Source organism: Chlorocebus sabaeus, chromosome 7 (assembly GCF_047675955.1).
Source record: "Chlorocebus sabaeus isolate Y175 chromosome 7, mChlSab1.0.hap1, whole genome shotgun sequence".
Classification (NCBI taxonomy): Eukaryota; Metazoa; Chordata; class Mammalia; order Primates; family Cercopithecidae; genus Chlorocebus; species Chlorocebus sabaeus.
Genome location: NC_132910.1, coordinates 49,905,172 through 49,928,948, shown reverse-complemented (window position 1 = coordinate 49,928,948; position 23,777 = coordinate 49,905,172). Strand labels below are relative to the sequence as shown.

At 39.7% G+C, this 23,777-nt stretch overlaps 1 protein-coding gene and 1 pseudogene across 7 annotated transcripts in view; both read right to left on the bottom strand.

The window, feature by feature from the left end:
* Positions 1-634: 634 nt before the first annotated feature.
* Positions 635-7,132, bottom strand: LOC103236002 (fibroblast growth factor 13 pseudogene; annotated as a pseudogene).
* A 2,088-nt stretch (positions 7,133-9,220) lies between these two features.
* RAP1GDS1 (Rap1 GTPase-GDP dissociation stimulator 1) overlaps positions 9,221-23,777 on the bottom strand; it is a 172,645-nt gene continuing 158,088 nt past the window's right edge. For 6 of the 7 annotated variants that reach the window (XM_007999316.3, XM_007999318.3, XM_007999319.3 and 3 more), the window contains 3 exons: positions 18,181-18,307; positions 15,480-15,608; positions 9,221-11,057 (listed from right to left, as the gene is read on the bottom strand). In XM_007999316.3, the coding sequence (XP_007997507.1) occupies positions 10,930-11,057; positions 15,480-15,608; positions 18,181-18,307 (384 nt within the window). In that variant the 3' untranslated portion in view covers positions 9,221-10,929. The remainder of the gene's footprint in view (positions 11,058-15,479; positions 15,609-18,180; positions 18,308-23,777) is intronic. The other variant, XM_073017497.1, reaches the window with a different exon arrangement.

Here is a 23,777-nt window from a genome sequence, read left to right as displayed (position 1 = left end):
CCCACCCTCATTAGTAATAATTCTGATTCTAGAACAAAACATAAAGAAAATATACACATCTTTTATGTAGAAACCTTGGTTTTTCCGTTATATAATACAAAGTTAAAATGGCTAATGCCCACTTCCTGCTCCCGCCATCTCTGCTGCTCTATTTTCCCAGCCTTTTCTTTTGCTTCCACCCTTCCTTCCTATGTACCCTCTGCCCCCGGATGCCCAGAGCACCCAGAGTCACCTCTACAGAACCCCATAACTCTGTTCATGCCTTGGTTAAAGCCCTTACTTGTTTGCTCAATAGTCAGGTTCATGTTTATCTTCTTCCAACACAGTACCTGACATAGTAAGTGTTCAGTAAATCTTTGGGTAGTGAGGAAGGCTGTTGAGTTAGAGAGTCAGGCTGTTTGGGGTATTTTTGAACTTTGAGGGTTAAAACTGGTAGCCCCAGTTGTTTAAATCCTTTGGATTCTGTTGTCATGAATTCTGTGGCCATGGCCTTTAAGCAGAACAAATTGTCCCGGGGGAGATTTTGATACATTAACAACTAGCTTCATGAATCAAAATTTCAATCCTTTTGAAATAATGGAAAACCCTGCTTGAGGGATTTCAACAGGCCGGTGTGTGTCTCCTGCCATCAGCATGAGGGTTCTCAGCATAGGGCTGCTACTCCTGCTCGTTGATGCTCCTGTGGGCCCAGGCTCTTTGTACTTTTCTGCTCCACTGTCCTTAAGGTACAGGCCTTCATCCTCACGTTTCTACCTAATGGTTGCTAAAGGGCTGCTGTACTTCTTGGGTCCCTATCTGAGACAAGAAGGAGGGGAAAAAAAGGAAAAAGTGAAGGGGCAAACAGTGTTTGTCCAGCAGGTTTTTTCCTTTCTATTCACTAAAGGATGCCGTATCCGGGGATTTCTATAGAACTGTAGCACTAGCTTGGAAAGCTGGAAAATTGGACTATTTGAAGCTTGGCATACCAGTCCCTGAAGAAAATCGGGGTTCTGTTAATAAGGAGAGCTGGATATTGAAGAAATAATTCATATTTGCCACAAAGACATTTTTTTTTTGAATGAATATAAAGAGTTTATTCGGTGCGTATTTGGGTATACAACAACAAATATTAAACAACTTTTTTAAACTTTTTGTGCACAGGACAGAAAACTGCCTGTACATGCTATGTCCACTTTTGGAACACAGATTTTTAACAATTATTAATGCACAAATCTTACATATCATGCAACTCTATGCCAAGAACCCAACTTTCTTCCATGCAACAGATATGAAGATCTAAATGGAAACCTAGCTAAATCTTAAACACTTTTCCAGTAGCAAGTATAATATATGTTGTTGAGGGAAAACCAGTCTTAACAATTCCTTGCACACAATATTCATATGCCAAATACAATGACCGGAGGACTCATACATATACAGGTAAGACATTTCTTGTTTTAACAACACAAAAGACAACATCACAGTTCCGCAGTTCCTGTCTTTACACAAGAAGCCACAACAATAGTTTAACATGATACACAAATGGAATTAAGAGAAATCTACACTTGAGGATAATTTTTTGAAGATATCTTTACTGACTGGGGTTGACAATACAACTCAATTTCTACACACAAAGTACAGCATGATAACTTGACCAGAATACTACAAATCTAAAAAAAAAAGAAAAAAAAAATTGGTAAAATCACAAGAACACTGTTACCTTGAACCTGAGAAGGCAATTCAGATTCAACCCTGAATTTGGTTGATTTGGATTAAGTGACGCAAAAAGTCAATAGAACCATTGAATTTCAGAAATCATAAAGTTGCACTATGCCAAAGAAAAGAGTACATGTGAATCAAGCGTAGATAGAAACCATCAAGCCAAGAAAACAACACAATTCACATAATTTTGTTTGCCCCGACAAAATATTTAAGCAGTTAATTTTGTTATGTTTTGTTTTGTTTGTTTTTGAAGAACAATTGTGGTCTTTGAAATTTTCTTGGTGGGAGAGCAAATTTTGATCAGCTTTAGTGCTGTGAAATCTTTTTGGATTATCATCTCCGAAGTACAGGTGAGATCATGAGAAAATTTGGCGGTCCTTCTCCCAGATTTAGTTCACTGAAATGCTTGGCATTCTTTTGCACAAGCTCAATCTAAATAATGGGGCTTTAGTATGGATGATAAGAAGGTCTAATGGCAGATAGAATAGTGAACTCTGCCTGTTTGTTTGGTAAATGTCACTGACAAATTTGAACTTTTGGGCGAAGGACTGCTAGAAGAATTCAACAGCACCTGGAGGTAAGGTTCTGTTACAGAGCCCTTCTTTTGCCTTCACTGGCTACGTTGATTCATTGTGGCTCATGGATTTGCCTCCGTTCAGCACGCCAGAGACACTTCTGCTCTTGGTTGGGGTCCCGCTTCCAGATCGGGAGAACTCCGTGAGGTCGTGCAGTGATGGCTCCTTGTACATGGCCACTTTTAGTGGTTTGGGCAGAAAATGAGCTGCAGGCTTGTTCTTCTTCACATGGTTGCCTTTCATGATCTCTCCTTCTTTGTTCAGACCCAGATACCACCCTCGGCCTGACTGCTGCTGACGGTATATCATTGATGAATATGTCACATAATAATTTTCAAACACTGATTCTTTGAATTTGCACTCAGGTGTGAAAAGTTCCGAAGTGTACAAGTATCCCTCACTGTTCATTGCCAAGTACAGCTTGGTTTGAACTCCTTGGATAGCCACCACTCGCAGACCCACAGGGATGAGGTTAAACAGAGTGTAAGTGCTGTCCTCATCTTTGGTGCCATCAATGGTTCCATCCGCCTGCAGCTGCAAGCGGTAGCCTTGTCGGCTGTATAGCTTGGTAACGATACCCTTAAGCTGAGGCTCTGGTCTTCTTCGGGGCCTCTTTTTGGAGCCGAAGAGTTTGACCCGGGAAAAGACATTTAACTTGTTTTTGTCGCAACTGGTCTTGCCTTTGCTGGGGCTGCACTTGCAGGCGTTGGATTTCTCGCGCTCGCAGGCTTGCCTCTTCTGACGGATGAGCGAGCTGGCGATAGCCGCCGCCATGGCCACGACGCCCATCACCACCGCTTCTTTTGCTGCCCCTCTCTGGGTTCACCTCCTCCTCCTCCTCCGCTGCTTGTCCGCTGTCTCGCGACTTCGCCGCTTTGGTCTCCTTAGCCTCTGTTTGCCCGGGCTTCTCTGGACTCGGGCTTCAGCAAAGGAGGGGGCTCAGCATGCCGTCCGAGCTCCTCCAGCGGCGGTCCGGCTCCCGCGCGGGCTGCTGGCTGCCTGGGTCGGAGTCGACGCCACAGCCCCGGGCCGGGATCGCGGGCGAGACTGGCAGGCGGAGGCAGCGCTGCGCGACTGCGTGCGGTCGGCCCCTACGCCCCGAGGACACTCCACAAAGACATTTTTAACACTTTTTGATACTATATTCTTTTTCAAATATGGCAGGGATGTAGGAGTTCTGGCACGTTTTTGGCTATGGGTTGGCCACCCCGAGCGAACGCAAGGTTTGGTAATTATTCCTCTGCCATTGTCATGCTCTAGCTCCTGGTCTATGTAACCCTTGTTGGCTTAAGGCATGGAGAATTATCTGGTCTTTCTTTGAGCCTGTTGGGGCTTACTCACTCGGGGTATATAGGGAACATACTGTTCTTTGGTACATGCTATTGTTGAAACATTTAGGAGCAGAATGTTTCTTTTCACTGGAATCTTAGCTGGAATGGAGCAGAACTTCTAATTGTATGAGCCCTTTAAAATGAGGAGGCTCATTTCTGTGGGGTTGGCTACACAGAGGAAATTGTGGTTGATAGGTTAGCCTGGGAGGTTGGCAGGTAGAGTCGTGTTAGGAATTCTCCAAAGAGAGGCCTCCAAGAGCAGGGTGCAGTAAGCTTGGGTGAGCAGGGTTCCATATTGCATAAGATCCCCTGACACATGGGATAAAGAAGATGGTGAAGATGCCTTTGGCCTCAGGAGAAGCGCTACATTTCTGACCCAGCTAAGGGACTTTCTAAATTCCTGCAGTCACCACAAGCTACTGCCAGCCCTGTGAGAGGAGAGGGACGGGAGGGCCAGCACCAGCTCCCTCCTATCAGCAGGATGTGGTGAGTGCAGGCTTGGGCATGGCTTGCAGCTGTTTTCATGTTCCTGCCACTTGTCAGACTGCAGCTGTCACTGACTATCAGGATGGCAAGTCTTTTCTCTGGGGGCTAAAGGCAGTGCAAGTTTGTACAGGTCATACAAATGACCATCAGTCAAATATTTGGACCTCCTTTAAACATGGCCTTTCCCATAGTGCTGTTCTCTGTCCCTAAAAATCCATTTCCCTTTCTCCTGCTCTGGAAGCAGACAGCCTCTATCCACAGGGTCACAGATGCATAGGCTTCCAGGGGCTATGCAGTTTAGCTGAATGACCAGGTGGGGATCTAATCCGGTAGAGAGATGTATTCTGTCCCAAGGGGGCCCCAGTCACATGCTCTTCTCCTGAAATGTAGAGTCCCTGGTTGCCAGATCTCCTCATTTTAAAAGAAAAGCCAGAGAAATGGATTTTTATTCAAAATCACTTAAATTATAAATGTTTAAAGCTATTCATCTTTTCTCCTTTTCTTCTTCCTTTTTGTAAAAAAAAAAAAATACCAGGCTGGGTGTGGTGGCTCACGCCTGTAATCCCAGCACTTTGGGAGGCTGAGGTGGGCGGATCACGAGGTCAGGAGATCAAGACCATCCTGGCTAACATGGTGAAACCCCGTCTCTACTAAAAATACAAAAAATTAGCCGGGCGTGGTGGCAGGCACCCGTAGTTCCAGGTACTTGGGAGGCTGAGTCAGGAGAATGGCGGGAACCCGGGAGGCAAAGCTTGCAGTGAGCTGAGATGGCACCACTGCACTCCAGCCTGGGTGACAGAACAAGATGCCGTCTCAAAAAAAACCCAAAAATAACCATGTGGCCCAAACAAAACACATGCGAGGGCCCCTAGTTTGCCATCCCTAGTCTATAGAGGAAGAAACGGGTTGGCCAGGTGATAGAATCATGAAGAGCATGAAGAGTGTTTAATGATGACTCTTTTGGAAGAAAAGGCTCTCCACTCCTTCCCTCCCCTCTCCATGTGAGTGGTGCCTGGAGAGTGTTTATCAGCTTAGAAGAAATCAGTGGTGGTTCACAGGTTTGGTTAGAGGTGCAAATATGTTGCTAGCAGTTGATGGCAGTGCTAAGAGGCAATTAGACTCCAATTAGCTAAACATCCGTTCCATAGGTACTTGTAGGTGTGCTCTATACCTCTTCTGATACACTCTAGACCCACTCTGATACATTTGGTAACGGGCTGGTGGTAGATGTTGAGTGGATATAAGTGATGTAATGCTTGGTTGCCCAGCAGGAGGTGCTGTTGTGGGTTCCCTTGGGAGAGTGGGGAGGGCTTGGCTGGAGTAGAGTGTTCAAGAGGTGACGAAAAGTAAGGGTGCATCAGGAAGGGTTACACAGAGGCTGGGCAGGGCAGCTCTGCCACACTGAGGAATTGATCAGGATCCCTGAGGAAGAAAGGACTGGGGCCTTTGATTTAAGAATTAGGGGCAGAAAATAGAGGGACTGGCAGGTCAGATAGTTTTTAGTTGAGGAACTACCCTAGCACCTGAAAACACACACAACCTAGCATTTGGGGTTTGTTTTTTTAAAACTCAGAATATATCTTGAATGTCTAGATGCAGGAAAAGGTTAAGTAAGATTCTGATACAGCCATATAATTAAAGAATATGGGATTATGGTGACTCATGCCTATAATTCTAGCACTTTGGGAGGATCGCTTGAGTCTGGGAATTCAAGGCTAGCCCGGGCAACAAAGCGAGACTTCATCTCTGCAACATTAAAAAAACAAAAAACAAAAGCAGCCGGGCATAGTGGTGATGCCTGTGGTCCCAGTTACTAGGGAGGCTGAGGTGTATCAGTTGAGCCCAGAAGGTTGTGGCTGTGGTCAGCCAAGATTGCACCACTACACTCCAACCTGGGCAAGACCCCGTCTCAAAACCACAAAGAACACAACAAAGAACAAAAAATACGCATCCATTAAAAAAGAGGTTTATAAAAACTTGAGTTCTTAGTAATGTGAGAAATTCTTAAGTCGGGGAAAAAAAGGATATAGCTACACATGGCACAATGCTTCAACCATGTAAAATACACACTGGCCAAATGCTGTGGGAAAGCATGCCAGAACATCATTCTGAAGCTTTGCATCAGACGTTAGGCACAGGTACAACAAAGCATGCTTTCTATGAACTGTCAGATCATATTATAACACAAATGCGAGGCTGTTTTCTTATGAACAGGAAATGAATTTTTGTCAGATGGTTTTCTCAGGTCAGTGAACATCTTGTTCTCACTTGTGGCTTAGGGGAAGTCGCTGCGTTTCACAATCGTGATAGGGTAACAAGAGGACAAGAAATAGGCAAGTGGGAAGCAGAGGACTTAATAGTTATTACTTTGGGATATGATGTATCTACATGGACACTGCTGTGTTACTTCCTCTAACTTCTGCTGGGTACTAAGGGATGAGGCTGTGTGGGTGAAAAGAGCAGAATATGATTCATTAACACGTCTTCTACTTTTCTTACCTACACAAAAAAGGAAGTCATGGTAGGAGAAGCATGGTGGAGAGTGGGTTGCATTCTGGAAACTGAGAAAAGGGAGGGTGGGGCAACGGAACTGTCTACCGATAGTTGGCTTTAACTGAAATTAGGAACTATTTTGGGTTCCTCCAAAGATGAGTCTGAAGTCAAAGCTCCTCTGGTTAATATTTTCTCATATCATCTTATAATTGTATTCAATCATCCCTTCCTTCCTAAGTTCTAAGTGTTTTAGGTATCTGTCTGATGTGCCTATGCTAGACATAAAGGAACTAAGCACCAACATGCTAAGCAGAACCTCCCTGAAGGGAGGTCAAGGTCAGAGGTGCTGACCTTCTCTGGGCTTCCTGCTGGTAGACCAGAGAAGACCACCAGATCAAGAGAGCAAAGGTCAAAAGAACCGCAGGCAGCAGTACCTACCTGGCTTAAGTTTGATTTGATACTTTGGTTCCAATATATAAAAATGAATTGTCATCATATTAAGTTCCTGTTCAGTGTTATAAATAGGAGACAGATGTGTATTGTCCATTTTTAAAGTGTTAGACAGAATCTCTGTGGCTACAGCTAAAAAGCTCAATTTCATTAAAAGTTTTTTTTAATTTTTATTTTGGGACGGAGTCTCCCTCTGTCATCCAGGCTGGAGTGCAGTGGCACAATCTCGGCCCACTGCAACCTCCACTTTCCAGGTTCAAGCGATTCTCCTGTCCCAGACTCCCAAGTAGATGGGATTACAGGCGTGAGTCGTTTTGTTTCTACATTACAAACTATTAATAGGTATACTATTTTCTGTTTGAGGGTTGTTTTTTGAATCCTTTTAGTTGGGAATCCTGCAGCAGTGAGAGAAGTATACAGGTTAGGCCCTAAGATATCACAATTCCATGTCACCTTGTCTTGAATGTCTAAAAGTTTCAATTGTCATGAAAATCCTAAGGGAAGTAGGGATTATTAAACTTGTCCTATTGAGAATCAGGCCCAAAGAGTTTAAGTTAACTTGGCTATGGTCACACAGCTGGTACGTAATAGACCCAGGATATGACTATAGATAAGACAGTACTCTTCGCACTGTATCACCCTTTTAAAGTACATAACACTTGAGTCGGACACACCTATAAAAATACGCCTATAATCCCAACACTTTGGGAGGCTGAGGCAGGTGGATCACTTGAGGTCAGGAGTTCAAGACCAGCCTGGTCAACGTGGTGAAACCCTGTCTCCACTAAAAATACAAAAGTTAACCAGGCATCAGGGTGCACGCCTGTAATCCCAGCTACTTGGGAGGCTGGGACAGGAGAATCGCTTGAACCTGGAAAGCAGAGGTTGCAGTGAGCCGAGATCGTGCCACTGCACTCCAGCCTGGACAACAGAGCGAAGTTACATGGCATATTATTTATATGTATGTATGTATGTAGGCAAAGTTAGAGATCACACCTGTGAAAAAAGACCTCAGTTTTCCTGGCTCCAGCTATAAAGACTCATCCCAAATATTATTACATGCTTTTTAATAGACACTTGTATAATACAAATGTTATAGTGTCCTAATGTTAACTGGCTTTTAAGCTTACTGATTCCAGTAACAGCTGGATACAAAGGGTAATGCTCACCTAAGTAGATGTCTTAACATCTAGATATCCTCACCCAGTATGTTCAAGAGAATTAGATAATAAGCCTCCTAATTATACCAAAGAGCATTTCTTTTTGAATTCTTCACATGTAGCATTTTTCAGAACCCTTCAGACTAATGCTTGCATATGAGAACTGTATTCTATTCCATTCAAGAAATCATTTTAGATGAAAAAGTTTTCTTCTGTGTCTCCATTCTTATCAGACAGTATGCTCAAAACATGTTTTTTTAAATCAAGGAAAACACTGGATTATGGGCTAGTGTTTGCTTTGAGCACAATGAGGTTACAGTCTAGTCGGGTGGGTTGACATGACTCCAAGTTGCTAACAGGGCTGGGGGAAAAGGGGTATTCTAGTGCATTGCACTCAGGCATCTTCTTTGCTTGAATTCCTGCCCTTTTCATCTATGTTCTAGTACTGGCTCAAGATGGACAGTTAGAGCTTTGTTGTGCTGTTCTTTCCTCCCGTCGTCTCCCTTGGAATGTACTCTAAGTGGGTAGCAAACTAACTTAATAGTGGTCTCTAGGACTAAGATTTAGCAGGAGATAAGGGAAAGTACAGTCTATAGACTCTCCCATCCACTGCAATGGCACATCAGTGTACCATATAATTCGGTAGCCCCCATCACAGCCTTCTGGTCTTTCTATACAATGATGAGTACTTTGAATTGCACTTTATTTTGTTGGAGATGGGAGTTCCTAGCATATTAGCAAATTGATGGCTGGTAGCTGGCCTAGATGGTAACTTCTCTCACGTCTATGATTTTAGGATGCTTTTGTTAAAATTTTGTCCCTAAAGTCAGACAAACTATCAAATCTCAAACTCTCTATCAGTCAGTCAGTCTATCTTTCTGGAATTAGTTCAGGCAGTCTGGAAACTTCATGGATGCAGGATTCATTCATTCAGTCAACAAATATTTGTTGAACATCAATAGCAAGCCCTATTCTAGGAGTTGGAAATATAGATAAAATATACGAAAAAAACCAAATGATGCCATTATAGCTTCATATACTATTTATTAAGTTATTAATATGAACAGTTATGCAACATGACAGATGTCTCTCAAAGCCTATAATAAAATATAGTCCGCTATCCAGCCCAGGAGAAAGACAAACAATATCATTCTTATAGTAAGTGTAGCATAAGTACTCACGACAGTCCCTTATTTGGACATCCAAGGGAACAATCAGTCAGGATTCTTTACCTCCATTAGAATTTTACCTTTCTTGGATTATAGCTGTTTTAGAGTCAAAAGTCCAACTTAGATCACCCACAGAGATGTGTAGCATCACATGTTGGAGAGGAAGGAGCTCTTGTCACCTCCGTGGCAGCCCTTTCTACTGTCCTGCAGTCCTTCTATATCGAAGCCCATCTTGCCTTTAGGCCAGTAGTGGTCAAATTTGGGTATGGGGAGAAGGCAGGTGGGTCACAGGGAGGTTTTCATTAATTTACAAAGATTGTGTTTCAAAGCTCTAAAAACCCATTTGGTGGTGGCAGTGGCAGTGAAGAGTACACTATATTTTGCCAACGGGGTCTTCTCATCTCTTGAGTCTTGGCTTTCTCATATCCTTTAAAATTGCTGCAGTTCTCAGTGGGAAAGTGGAGGTGGGAAACTAACAGCGATTGGTATGAGGCCATCTGCAGAATAAACTGGACTGGCTACTATGGCTTTTATAACCTACTTTCCTTTCTTTAGTCTAGACAAGCTTATTCATCTTTCCACCTACGTCCTACTAGTTCTAACAAGATTTAAAAGGACCATGGAAGATAAAACTTCTCACTTTCTAGCTGAATGATGAAAAACACCAAAAAAAAAAAAAAAAAAAAAAAATCCATTCTTCAATAAACTATACTCAATTGTCTCTGTTGAAAACAAACAAGTGCCAAATGACTTTTAAAGACAAGTGCTGGATAATGCTGATTAACTGGTAGAAGTAGTTCCTGAGTGAAACAGCATATGTATCAGAATCTAAAATACAGGCAAAACCCAACAGTGATTCTTCAACCCCTTAGTTTCACACTGAAAACTACAAATGTTTTTCAATATCAGGCTATTGATAATAGTCAATTAAATATGGAATCAGAAACCTCAGAAAGTCTTGCCAAGTTTGTGGCAGTTTCAATAGTCTACAAAGGAAAAAGGAGAAACAATAGGTTAAAGAGTAAGGGCATTGGAATTTTATTTAACTCTAGGTTACCATGGGTTTGACATTAGTAGGAAAGACTAATGAATAAGCAGCCATACAGCTTTTTTGGTCACTGTGCTTCCCAAGCACCAAAAAATGGAGCTATTTTTCCAATTCAGTTTCATCTTTGATATGCTAGACAGATCCTGCCGCATTCTTTGTTTCTAGTTTACCAGTACATCATTATGTAGTTTACTGCATGTGTGGAGCAAGTCATTATGTAGTACCAAGTTTACATCATCATAGGACTACAACATGCACATTCTACTTAATGTAGCTCAAGCAACAGGGATACAAGAGAACAGTTATGGGTGGAGACTTGCCTTTGACAAAGTCATGATCACACTAACTATGGGTTTAGAAATCTTATTAGGGAGGTACCTACAGCAGTTCTTCAACTGGTATTAGAACATTACATGCATGCACAAGTGGTATGGTAGAGAATGAAGCGGAAGAAGCCGCTGGATGGAGGACAGAGGGGAAATTAGAGATGGGATGATGCCATGTATCGGGCAGTTCTCAGCTTTCCACAGTAAGTCTCTGCTCTGTGAGAGAGGCCTGCTGGGCAACACTTTTGTTCTCATGACTGCGAAGTTTGGATACGACATCTAGAAAAGCCAAATCCTGTACTTCCTTGTGTAGAGATTCTGGAAGACAAAAACAAAACAAAACAAAAAACAAAACAAAAAAAACAGATATGATTCTGTTAGGTTGTTCTAATATTATTATACAATCTGCCAAAACATATACCCAAAATGTTTATTTTGGCAATACTAAGCTATAAAACTAGAAACAACTCTGGAAAAAGACATAGCAGTAGCCTAGCAATGTCTTTCTTAGGAATGTATTATAATTTAAAAAAATCATTAAAACTTACTTTTTTTTTTTAAATTAAAAGAAAAAAGTTTAAAGATGGGACCTTGCTCCTAAATCTCCAAAACAATCTTGAAAATGAACAAAGCTGGAGTTCTCATACTAACTGATTTCAAAACTTACTACAAAGCTACAATAATCAAAATAGTGGGGTACTGGTATAAACTCCTACAACTTCGGCCAGGCATGGTGGCTCATGCCTGTTATCCCAGCACTTTGGGAGGCCAAGGTGGGTGGATCACCTGAGGTCAGGAGTTTGAGACCAGCCTGACCAACATGCAGAAACCCCGTTTCTACTAAAAATACAAAATTAGCTGGGCATGGTGGTGCATGCCTGTAGTCCCAGCTACTCAGGAGGCTGAGGCAGGAGAATTGCTTGAACCTGAGAGGCAAAGGTTACAGTGAGCCGAGATCACGCCATTGCACTCCCACCTGGGCAACAAGAGCGAACCTCCGTCTCAAAAAACCAAAACTCTTATAACTCAACAATAACAACAACAACAACAAACCCTTCAATTCTAAAAATGGGCAAAGACTTGAATAGACATTTCTCCAAAGAAGATATACAAATGGCCCACAAACACATGACAAGATTCCCATCAGTAATCATTAGGGAAATGCAAATAAAAACCACAGTAAGATGCCACCTCACACTCATAAGTTTGGCCATTACTAAAACACAGCAAATATTGATGAGGATGTTGAGAAATTATAATCCATGTGTACTGCTGGTAGAAATGTACAATGGTCCAGCCACTGTGAAAAAGAGTATGACACTATTTAATTAATAAAAACAGTATTTAATCAAAAAATTAAACATTGAATGATCATATGATCTAGCAATTCCACTTCTGAGTATATACCAAAAATAATTAAAAGCAGAGACTCAGAGATATTTGTATACCAATGTTCACAGCAGCATTATTCACAAAAACCAAAAGGTGGAAATGGCCCAAATGTCCATGGATTGATGAATGGATAAACAAAATGTGATATATACATATGATGGAAAATTATTCAGCTTTAAAAGGAAATGAAATTCTGACATGTGCTACAACGCAGATCAGCCTTAAAGACCTAAGTGAAATAAGCTAGACAAAAAAGGACAAAAGTTGACTATTCCACATATATGTGGTGCCTAGAGTTGTCAAATGATGGAGACACAAAATAAATGGTGATTGCCAGAGGCTGTGGGGAGGGGTAAATGGGTAGTTACTAGTTAATGAGTACAGAGTTTCGGTTTGGGAAAATGAAGGTGGTTCTGGAGATGGATGCTGGTGGTCATTGCACAGCAATGTTCTTAACGCCATTAAACTATATACTTAAAAAAGGTTAAAACAGTAAATTTTATGTTTTGTATATTTTACCACAATTCTAAAAATGCCTAAACAAATGGAAAAGACTCGGAAATAGAAGATATAAAGAAGAAGCAAATGGAAATTTTTGAACTAAAATATATAACTGAAATAAAAATAGGTTCAACATCAGAATAGAGGGGACAAGGAAAATAGAGAACTTCCAAGATAAAACAATAGAAATTACTCAGTCTGTACAACAGAAAGAAAATAATCTGGGGGTAAAAAAGAACAAAACCTCAGGGACCTACAAGATTATAATTAAAGATCTCATATCAGTGTCATCAGAGGTCTGGAAAGAGTGGACAGAATGGGGCTGAAAAGTACCTGAAGAAGTAAGTCAAAACTTCCCAATTTAGCAAAAGACATAAACCTATCAATATTAAGAAGCTGAGCAAACTCAAACAAGATAAACCCAAAGAAATTCACGCCAAGACACATCATAGTCAAACTTCTGAATACTAAATGCAAAGTAAGTCCTGAGAGACAAAAATGACACGTTTCCTACAGGGGGAAAAACACACACATAGGAACACAGCGGATTTCTCATCAGAAACCAGGGAGGCTAGAAAAAAGTGGCACAATAGTTTTCAAGTAAAGAAAGAAAAGAACTGTGAATCCAGAATCCTATACCCATTTTCTCTCATTTGAGAATGTCATTTCCCTTTCATTACAAAAGAAAAATTTTTTTCTGCTAAAAATTTGTTGCTAGCAGTATGGCTAAAGGAAGTTCTCTAAACAGAAAGGGAATGATATAACAAAAATAAGAAATCTAAAAATGTGAGTAAATACAATAGGCTTCCCTTCTCTTTCAAAGAGTTTTCTGAAATGTTTGGTGGTTGAAAGAAAAGTTGTAACACTGTCTAATGTGATTCTAATATATGTAGAAGAAATATTTAAGAATGATATATATGAGAGGCTTGGCGTGGTGGCTCACACCTGTAATCCCAGCACTTTGGGAGGCCAAGGCAGGTAGATCACCTGAGGTCAGGAGTTCAAGACCAGCCTGGGCAACAGAGTGCCCACCTTTACTAAAAATACAAAAATTAGCCAGGTGTGATGTGGCAGGCATCTGTAATCCCAGCTACTAGGGAGACTGAGGCATGAGAATCACTTGAACCCTGGAGGCGGAAGTTGCAGTGTGCCAAGATCATGCCACTGCACTCCAGCCTGGGCAACAGAGTAAGATTCCGTCACCCAAAAAAAAAAAAAAAATTATATATATATAATATATATATATGAGGAAGAATAAATGTAAATGACTAAAAAATGTTTAACCCATAGGAAGTCAGAAATAAAGAACAGTGAGCCGAGATCATCGTACTCCAGCCTGGGCAACAGAGTGAGACTCTGTCTCACAAACAAACAAACAAACAAAAAAAACCAAAAGAAAAGAAAGAAGAAATGGGACAAACAGAAAACAAAAATAAGACTGCAGACTTGAGCCATATCAGTCATCCCATTAAATGTAAATGGTCTAAATACACAAAAGGGACTGGTAGAGTAGATTAGAAAATGATACAACTTTGCGCTGCATACAAGAAACTCACTTCAAATACAATACAGCAGACTGAAACCAAAAGAGTGGGAAAAGATCATGTGAATGTTATTCAAAAGAAAGTAGGATGGCTTCTTGTAGTGGCACATGAAAGAAGATAAAATAGTAATAATAATAATAATAAAAAGCAGAAGTAGCTATGTTAAAGTCAGATAAAGTTGATGAGAGCAAAGCAAAATACCAGAGAGAGGTACATTATATAATGATAAAAGGGTCAATCCCTCAAGAAAGCACAGCAATCCTAAAGGTGTAGGTATCTAACAACAGAGCTGAAAATTATGTTAAGCAAAAATGGACAGAACAGAAAGGAGAAATAGGCAAATCTACAATTATAGCGAGAAACTTCAACACCCTTCCTCTCGACAATTGACAGAACAATTAACTGGAAAACTAGCAAGAATACAGGAAACTTGACACTAGTACCAACAGAATCAAATTCACATTTATACAACAGTACCCAATAACTGCACAATACACACTCTTTTCAAGTGTCCACAGAACATATACTAAGATATGCCAATGTCCATAGAAGATATACCAATGATTTCTTGAACAATTTTTTTTTTTTTTGACACCGAGTCTTGCTCTGTTGCCTAGGCTGTAGTAGTGGCAGAATCTCTCGGCTGCAACCTCTGCCTCCTGGGTTCAAGCGATTCTCTTGCCTCAGCCTCCTGAGTAGCTGGGACTACAGGCGTGTGCCACCACTCCCGGCTAATTTTTGTATTTTTAGTAGAGACGGGGTTTCACCATGTTGGCCAGGCTGGTCTCAAACTCCTGGCCTCAAGTGATCCACCACCTCAGCCTCCCAAAGTGCTGGGATTACAGGCATAAGCCACCGTGCCTGGCCTCCTAAACAAATTCCTTAGTTAATATTATGGCATACAAAATCAGAACCTGTGCTTGCTATAAAATAACATTTTAGGGTTCATGAGACTTACTGATTTTGCAATACTGAATGTTGTCTAGATTCACTATATGATACTTTCTATTGTAGTAAGAATCTTTTGGGAATATCTTAAGTGAAAAGTAATTCTATTATACAGTTGGATGGCTAGAAAATACCAATGTAGTGTATATTTCAAGACAGCTAGAAGAGATTTTCAATGTTATCACCATAAAGAAATGAGTGGTTACAGTAACAGGGGAAAAAAGCAATCTTATAACCTCCACAAACTAATTTCTAATGGCTTTAAAACCCAAAGCCATCATCTACTATTACTCCATGTTTAATATTTAATGTGAACCATATGTTTATGGACATCAGATGCTAGAAGAATACTTACCAGATCCCATAAGAGCACATATCAGGACCATGGAATTATATTTGATTTCAGGAGCACTTCTCTCATCTGCTAGCAGTCTATGTAAAATCTGTACAAGTTTAGCACTTTCTAGATCTTTCTCAGCAGTGCCTACAAAATAAAACAAAGTATAAGTTATATCTACTGTGTATGAACCCAGTACCCTCAGCATAAACACTGCTTCCTTTTCCAGAAATTGACCATATGAAACCTTCCAAATGGAACTGATAAATAATAATGACCCAGAAAAATAATATTAAATTCAGACCATGTGAAAAAAATAAACAGAACTAGATTTCAGTAGACATTTCAGGTGTTTGAGCTTAATATTTAATACTAACACATTTCTTTTAATATGAGACAATTAAACTTTTTATTATGGAAAATGTTAAACACATGCAAAATCAGAAAAGATGGTATAATAATATACATTATGCACTTATCACCTTAAAGAATTATGGCCAATCTGTCTCATTCACCTACTTTCATCCATCTCAAATTATTTTGGAGCCAATCCTATAAATCACGTAATTTCCTCCACAAGTAAAAGATAAGGACTCAATGCAATGTCAATCAAAATCCTAGCAAGATTTTCTATAGAAAATAGACAAGCTTACACTAAAACTTATATGGAAAGCCACAGGCCCTAAAATAGCTAAAACAATCTTGATAAAGAAGAATAAAGTGTGAGAAATTCCTCTATCCAGTATTAAGGCTTACTCTATAGCTACAGTAATCAAGATAGCATATTATTGGTGGCAACATAGACACTTACGTCAAAGGCACTGAATAGAAGACCCAGAAATAGACTCACACATATACACTCAACTGACTTTTGATAATGGTACAAAATCAGTTCAGTGGAGGAAAATTAGACATCCATGGGACAAAGAAAATGAACCCTAACCTAAACCTCATACCTTACACCGATATTAACTCAAAATGGATTACAAACTTAAATGTAAAATATAGAACTATAAACTTTTAGAATATATAAAGAACTCTCAAAACTCAATAGTCAAAACAAAACAAAAAAACAAAACAGGGTAAAAGACAAAAATCGGCATTTCACCGAAGAATATACAATTGACCCTTGAACAACATAGGTTTGAACTGTGTGGGTTCACTTATACCTGGATTTTCTTCTCTTCTGCCATCCCTGAGACAGCAAGACTAAGCCCCTTCTTCTGTTCTTCCCCTTCCTCAGCCTACTCAATGTGAAGACAAGGATCAAGACCTTCTTGATAATCCACTTCTATTTAATAAATAGTAAATATATTTTCTCTTCCCTATGATTTTCTTAACATTTTCTTTTCTCTAGATTTATTATAAGAATATAGTATATAATATACAAAATATGTGTTCACTGACTGTTATTGGTAAGGCCTCCAGTCAACAATAGACCATTCAAGGAGAAGGATATCCTATACACCTTGACTTGATCATTACACACTCTATGCACATAAAAAAATACTCACATGAGTGTTTCCTCTTCCTGGAACTGGGGTTGGAGGGTCCATTCGCCCCAGTGTGAGAATTATGGATATAAGTCATCAGTGGGAATTAAGAGGCTATCAGTTAACAGTATTTATCCAAATGGCTTTGAATTAGATAGGACATCCCTACTAAGTGTAAAGTCCTCCTTTGTGTAAAGCAGCCTTAGGCTTTAACCACAGGCCATGTGACTCTATTATACCATCCCTGGCTGACTGTCTTGGGTTGGCTCCTAAGCCATCTAGTTGATGCTATTCATAAACTAGATGCCTATGAATTAGCTTCTCATGATGAATTCTGCCCATTAGAAATGCTACGTTAGGGCCGGGCATGGTGGATCACACCTGTAATCCCAGTACTCTGGGAGGCTGAAGTGGGTGAATTACCTCAGGTCAGGAGTTTAAGATCAGCCTGGCCAACATGGTGAAACCCCGTCTCTACAAAACATACAAAAATTAGCCAGGCACAGTGGTGCATGCCTGTAATCCCAGCTACTCGGGAGGTTGAGGCACGAGAATTGCTTGAACCCAGGACACGGAGGTTGCAGTGAGTTGAGATTGCGTCACTGCACTCCAGCCTGGGTGACAAAGCAAGACTGTCTCAAAAAAACAAACAAACAAACAAACAAAAAATGCTATGTTAAACTGAAACTAATGAAATTTTTTAGCCTCTGCTTTGGGGGAGTTCTGAATGCAAAACACACAGAAGGGTAACACAGAAGGTAAGACATTAGAGTAAGGCAATGCTACCAAGCAACAGAAGTCATGGTGATGAAGAAGGAGAACAGCAAGAAAGAATCGGTAGTAGAATGAGCAGAGATGGAAGAGAAAGTCTGGGTCACGGGGAGAGTAGCAGACTCTTCATATGCTGTCGTATTCTAAATATTGTTTGGTTTCTCTGTGAAGCCTGCTGAAAATGTTTTCTCTATTCTCTAAGCGGCTGTAACTTGAGACATTATTTAAAAGTTAAACTTACCTTAACGCATTGCCCTAAAAATGTTACCAAAAACACAGCCAAAGGGGACAGCTGTAATAACCTATATGGAATGATTTCCATAGATCCAGAGAACGGTACAGACACTAGTAAAATGCTTCCAGTCAAGGTTCTGTCTGACTTCAACTCCACTTCTATGCTTCCTTTCATCCAAGATAAAAATAGAAGAAAATAAGTTTGTCACTGGGGTACTTACCCAATTCTAAAGCTGCTATTAATGCCAAAGCAACAAGGGCTTCATTCTGCATTATTACATGTTCACTAGTTGCCATGGTAACTAAATGCTTGATGCCACCACTCTCCACAATGGTTTTAATTACATCCTACAATAAATAAATATCAGAGAATTATAAACGTTAATTTTAAACATTAGGAACATGCATTAAAATCAGTCAACTCATTGTTGAGTGGTTTTGTGACAGTGTCCTGTATGAATAATTTGATTTAATCATAGTTTTTTCTCCACAGAAGGAAAAAGCTTTTAGCTTTAAATACATTCATCAAAAGATGACAACTTAAATTGCCTAAGTAGAAAAGACCACTGCCGTTCATATTAAAAAAACAGAAGGCTTAGAAGCTACTAAAGCCAAAGAAGTAAAAGTGCCATCGCCTCAAATGTTGACCTACCTTAGGATCAACAAACAAGAATAAAACTTGGAATTTAAAAAAGTTCTCGGCTGGGCATGGTGGCTCAGGACGTAATCCCAGTGCTTTGGAAGGCCAAAACAGGAGGATCACTTGAGACCAGCCTGGCAACACAGTGAGACCCCATCTCTACAAAAAATAAAAAAATTAGCCAGGCATGGTGGTACACATTTGCAGTCCCAGCTACTCAGGGCGCTCAGGTGGGAGACTGCTTGAGCCAGGGAGCTCAAGGCTGCAGTGAACTATGATCACGCCACTGCACTCCAGCCTGGGTGAGAGTAAGACCCTGCCTCTTAAAAAAAAAAAAAAAAAAAAAAAAGTTACTTTTAAATTTTCATGATAGTGCCAGGTAGTTGTTCTGCAGATGTTCCAGGGTAAAGTACTTTTTACCCCTTGATTTAATCTTACAAATATGAAAACTGAATTACATGCAAAAGGACTGCGCAGAACTTAAAATTCTCCATCTGCCTTCATTTCTCATGGTGCTTAGAGCTCTGTCTTCTCTCCATGGCAAAGGAGACATCAAGCTCTGGATTCAATAAATCCCACTGACTGAGCACATTATTGAACCTCTCTTATCTCAGTAATATCTCCATGTCACTGGAATGATGTAAGTATATATCTCATAGGTTTTTGTTATTACAAAGTTATTACATAAAAGACATATAAGACCATCTGGCAAAAGTTAGATGGAAAAAAACAATGTCCACCTTTATTTCTAGTACCCATTTTGGTCTTCATTCCACTGAGGGTTCCATTGTCTTAGAACTCTTGAACTAAATCTGATTTAGTGGGAGGTCTCAATAATAGAAATATTTTAAAAATAATTTTCTCTATTTTCACATTTTTAATAATTTGAAGGTCTGGATATTTTAAAAAAGCAGCCTCTGAGTCAGCTTCAAAATTAATTGTATTTTTCAAAATTTTCAAATTTGCTACAATATTTTTAGCAAATATTTTTCAAATTTGCCAAAATATTTTTAAAGGGTTTCCTTTATGCTTCCATTTCATAAAAATTTTTTGAGGAAACTATTTTTAGACAGTATCTTTGCTTTGAGCTCAAACTTGTTTAGTGATCAAACATGCTAAATCAATAGAGTCCAAGAAATAAGTTTTTATGGTAGCTGTGTTCTGGCATCTAATACATTTTTTCCCATCAATCTGTTTTAGAAAGCTTTTTCTAACCTCCCCAATTTACTGTTTACTCAGCAACAGTTTATGTGAAACAGATACAGAATTCTTAGTAAAAAATTTTATAAAAATCACAACAGAGCTTGAGAAAAGAATACCACAAGAGATGAACAGATACATATGCAATCATTTAGGGAAGATGCTTGAACTATCATTTTGTCCTCTACGTTTCTAATCACACTTAAAAGACCAGTGTAGCAGAAGGAAGAGCAGGGAATGAACTACGGAAATGTGTACATCAGAAATGAACAGTGCCCTTTGGCCAGGCATAGCTTCTTTTCATCTCACTTTTCCAGAACAGACACCTGAGTATCTCCTTTTTAAAATTCCTGCCCTCCGGAGAACATCACACACTGGGCCTGTCATGGGGTGGGGGGAGGGGAGAGGAATAGCATTAGGAGAAATACCTAATGTAAATGACGAGTTAATGGGTGCAGCACACCAACATGGCACATGTATACATATGTAACAAACCTGCATGTTGCACACATGTACCCTAGAACTTAAAAAAAAAAAAATTTCCTGCCCTCTCATCAACTACTTCAACAAATGTTTATTGAATACTCACTCTATGGAATCACTTTGCCTTACAGAATATGGGATAAAAAACAGACAAAACATTGTATTTGTCATATGTGACAGAGAGTAATACTGATGACAACCCTTTATGGAGCAAAAACTTCAAACTGGACACTGTACTGAGTAGCTTATAGATATTAGTACATTTTAATCCTGCAGAAAATCCCATTAGCTAGATATCTCCTGTTCATATAGATGAAGGAACCTGAAGCTCAGATTAAGTCATCTGCCCAAGTTCAGACCATAAGTGGTAAAGCCAACGCTCAAGCCCAGGTAGAATGGCTGATGGATGGTCTTTGTTCTTAAAAATTCTGGAGATGCTTTGTGCAGTTTGAAACAGTATTTTATTTCATAGTTCTATTCTTATAGAAAGCTAAATTTTAGTATAATGTAAAATAAAACTAAGGCAAATTATTCATGCTAACAGTTTCATCTATTTAGCATTTGGTCAATTTGCCCTTGATTAGTGAAATCAACCCAGCTTAAGACTGTTGAAAACTGTGTCATATTGATCACAGCGGAATATTTTCAGATAGGCTTTGATTTGAGGTAATTTATAAGATTGCAGGTTGGCATAGCCACTAAGTTGGTGAGCCACTTAACAAAAATTTTCTTTTTCAAGATTGTATCATCAAAGCCTTTTCAATATGGGATTTAAATAAATGTTTGTTGGATGAATGAGCAAATGACTAAATACATTGGTTTAAACAAGTTTTTAGCCTGGTAACTGATAAAGAATACTCTTAAAGGGTAAAGAAAAGTGCTGGCTTTGATAGCAGGGAGTTTTTATATTCCTGGTATAAAGGCAACCTATATTCCTCTTTACATTTTTGATGTCTATAACTGGAAGATTCAGGTAGTTGGTCAGCAGTCCTAGACTAGGGCATTCTTTCAAAGAAAGGTGTGACCTTAAGAGCATCAGCACAGGAATACACTGCAAAGGGCTGAGATGACTAAGCGGCATGAAACCTTGTGAGTCAGTGCAAACTTTTGAAGGGTTGAACTCTAAGACGGAATTCAGGGTGGGGCATGATCTTCAAAGTTTAAGAACAACACAAGGAGAGAGCTGTGATTCACATAGCTGGCTAAGGATCTATAGGAATGTAATACATTTGAACCTGGTGTTTAATTATTTTAAAAACTTATTCCAGAACAGCATTTTCCAAAGTATGTCCAGTGTAATAATAGATGCCACCTGCAAAAAGGATCCATGGTCAAACAGTTTGGGAATCAATGGATTCAAATAAAATTAAAAAGGTTTCTTTAGTATTAATGTGTGCTGTGAATCTCAAAGGCAAAGAAAAAATAATTTACTATTTCCATAACTAATCTACCTATGCAACTCTTTCTTTGTGGAAGATTTCTTGGGATTATAATTTGATGAAACAAACTTGAACTGCTGCTCAAAAGTAGTCATGTCTACTTTAATGTTGGTTAAGTTTGAAAATAACAGCTCTGACCTGGAACTCACGCAAATAATATACTTTATAGTTCTGATTATTAAAGTGTGAGAATCAAGGCTCCTCTGCTGCTTAGCAGCAGTATACTCTCAATTGTAGGAAAGATACGTAAAGGTATTGAATTGTAATCCTAAAGTTGTAATATGTAACTATAAAGTTACAATCCTATATAATTTCAAGTTGTTTTCTGCTACACACACCCCCACCCACCTTTTCCTAAAAGGGTACCATGCCATAGCTCTCATCATTCAAAGAACCTGCATGGTGATGGGCATTTGAACTCTGCTTTTGGGGGATGGGCAAGAAGTAGGAGGTTAGATAAGGGAAAGGTGGATCTATGATAAAATTCACAGAAGAGCCTCAAAATCTTCAAATTTATTAAATATTATAGCATTTAAATAGTTCTGGCACCTAAATTCAGATGTTTGTAAGAAGCTGGGATGCATCTTCCTCTGGACATATTTTTGTGTCCATAAATGGTTTGGTTACATAATTCTGTTAGTTGATACTGAAGATACTAGATTAATTAAGGTTTCCATTAGCCTTACTACTACATGTAACAGGAATTTATCTGAGTGTTCCAAATTCAGGTGCCAGGATCATGTCTGTAAATCAGTTAATACAATTATGGTTTGCCAAAACTCTAAACCAAGCGTGTCTTACCTGTGGCCCAGGATGGTTTTGAATGTGGCCCAATACAAATTCGTAGCTTTCTTAAACCATTATGAAATTTTTCTGTGAGTTTTTTAAAAAATTAATTTCCACAGGCTATTGGGGAACAGGTGGTGTTTGGTTACATAAGTAAGTTCTTTAGTGGTGATTTGTGAGATTTTGGTGGACCCATCACCCAAGCAGTATACACTGCACCATATTTGTAGTCTTTTATCCCTCACCCCCTTCCTATCCTTTCCCCTGAGTCCCCAAAGTCCATTGTGTCATTCTTATGTCTTTGCATCCTCATAGCTTAGCTCCCACTTATAAGTGAGAACATATGATGTTTGGTTTTCCACTCCTGAGTTACATAATTGTCTCCAATCTCATCCAGGTTGCTGCGAATGCCATTAATTCATTCCTTTTTATGGCTGAGTAGCATTCCATCATATATGTATACACACACACACCATAGTTTCTTTTCTTTCTTTCTTTTTTTTTTTTTTTGAGACGAGTCTCGCACTGTTACCCAGGCTGGAGTGCAGTGGAGCGGTCTCGGCTCACTGCAAGCTCTGCCTCTCGGGTTCACGCCATTCTCCTGCCTCAGCCTCCCGAGTAGCTGGGACTACAAGGGCCTGCCACCATGCCTGGCTAATTTTTTGTATTTTTAGTAGAGACAAGGTTTCACCATGTTAGCCAGGATAGTCTTGATCTCCTGACTTCGTGATCTGCCTGCCTCGGCCTCCCAAAGTGTTGGGATTACAGGCGTGAGCCACCATACCAGGCCCCATAGTTTCTTTATCCACTCGTTGATTGATGGGCATTGGGTTGGTCCCACATTTTTGCAATTGTGAATTGTGCTGCTATAAACATGTGCACAAGTATCTTTTTCGTATAATGACTTCTTTTCCACTGGGTAGGTACCCAATAGTGGGATTGCTGGATTAAATGGTAAATCTGCTTTTAGTTCTTCAAGGAATCTCCACACTGTTTTCCATAGTGGTTGTATTAGTTTACATTCCCACCAGCAGTGTAGAAGTGTTCCCTATTCACTGCATCCATGCCAACATCTATTATTTTTTGATTTGATTATGGACATTCTTGCAGGGGTAAGGTGGTATGGCATTGTGGTTTTGATTTGCATTTCCCTGATCATTAGTGATGCTGATCATTTTGTCATATGTTGGCCATTTGTATATCTTCATTTGAGAACTGTCTATTCATTTGCTTAGCCTACTTTCTGATGGGATTGTTAGTTTTTTTCTTG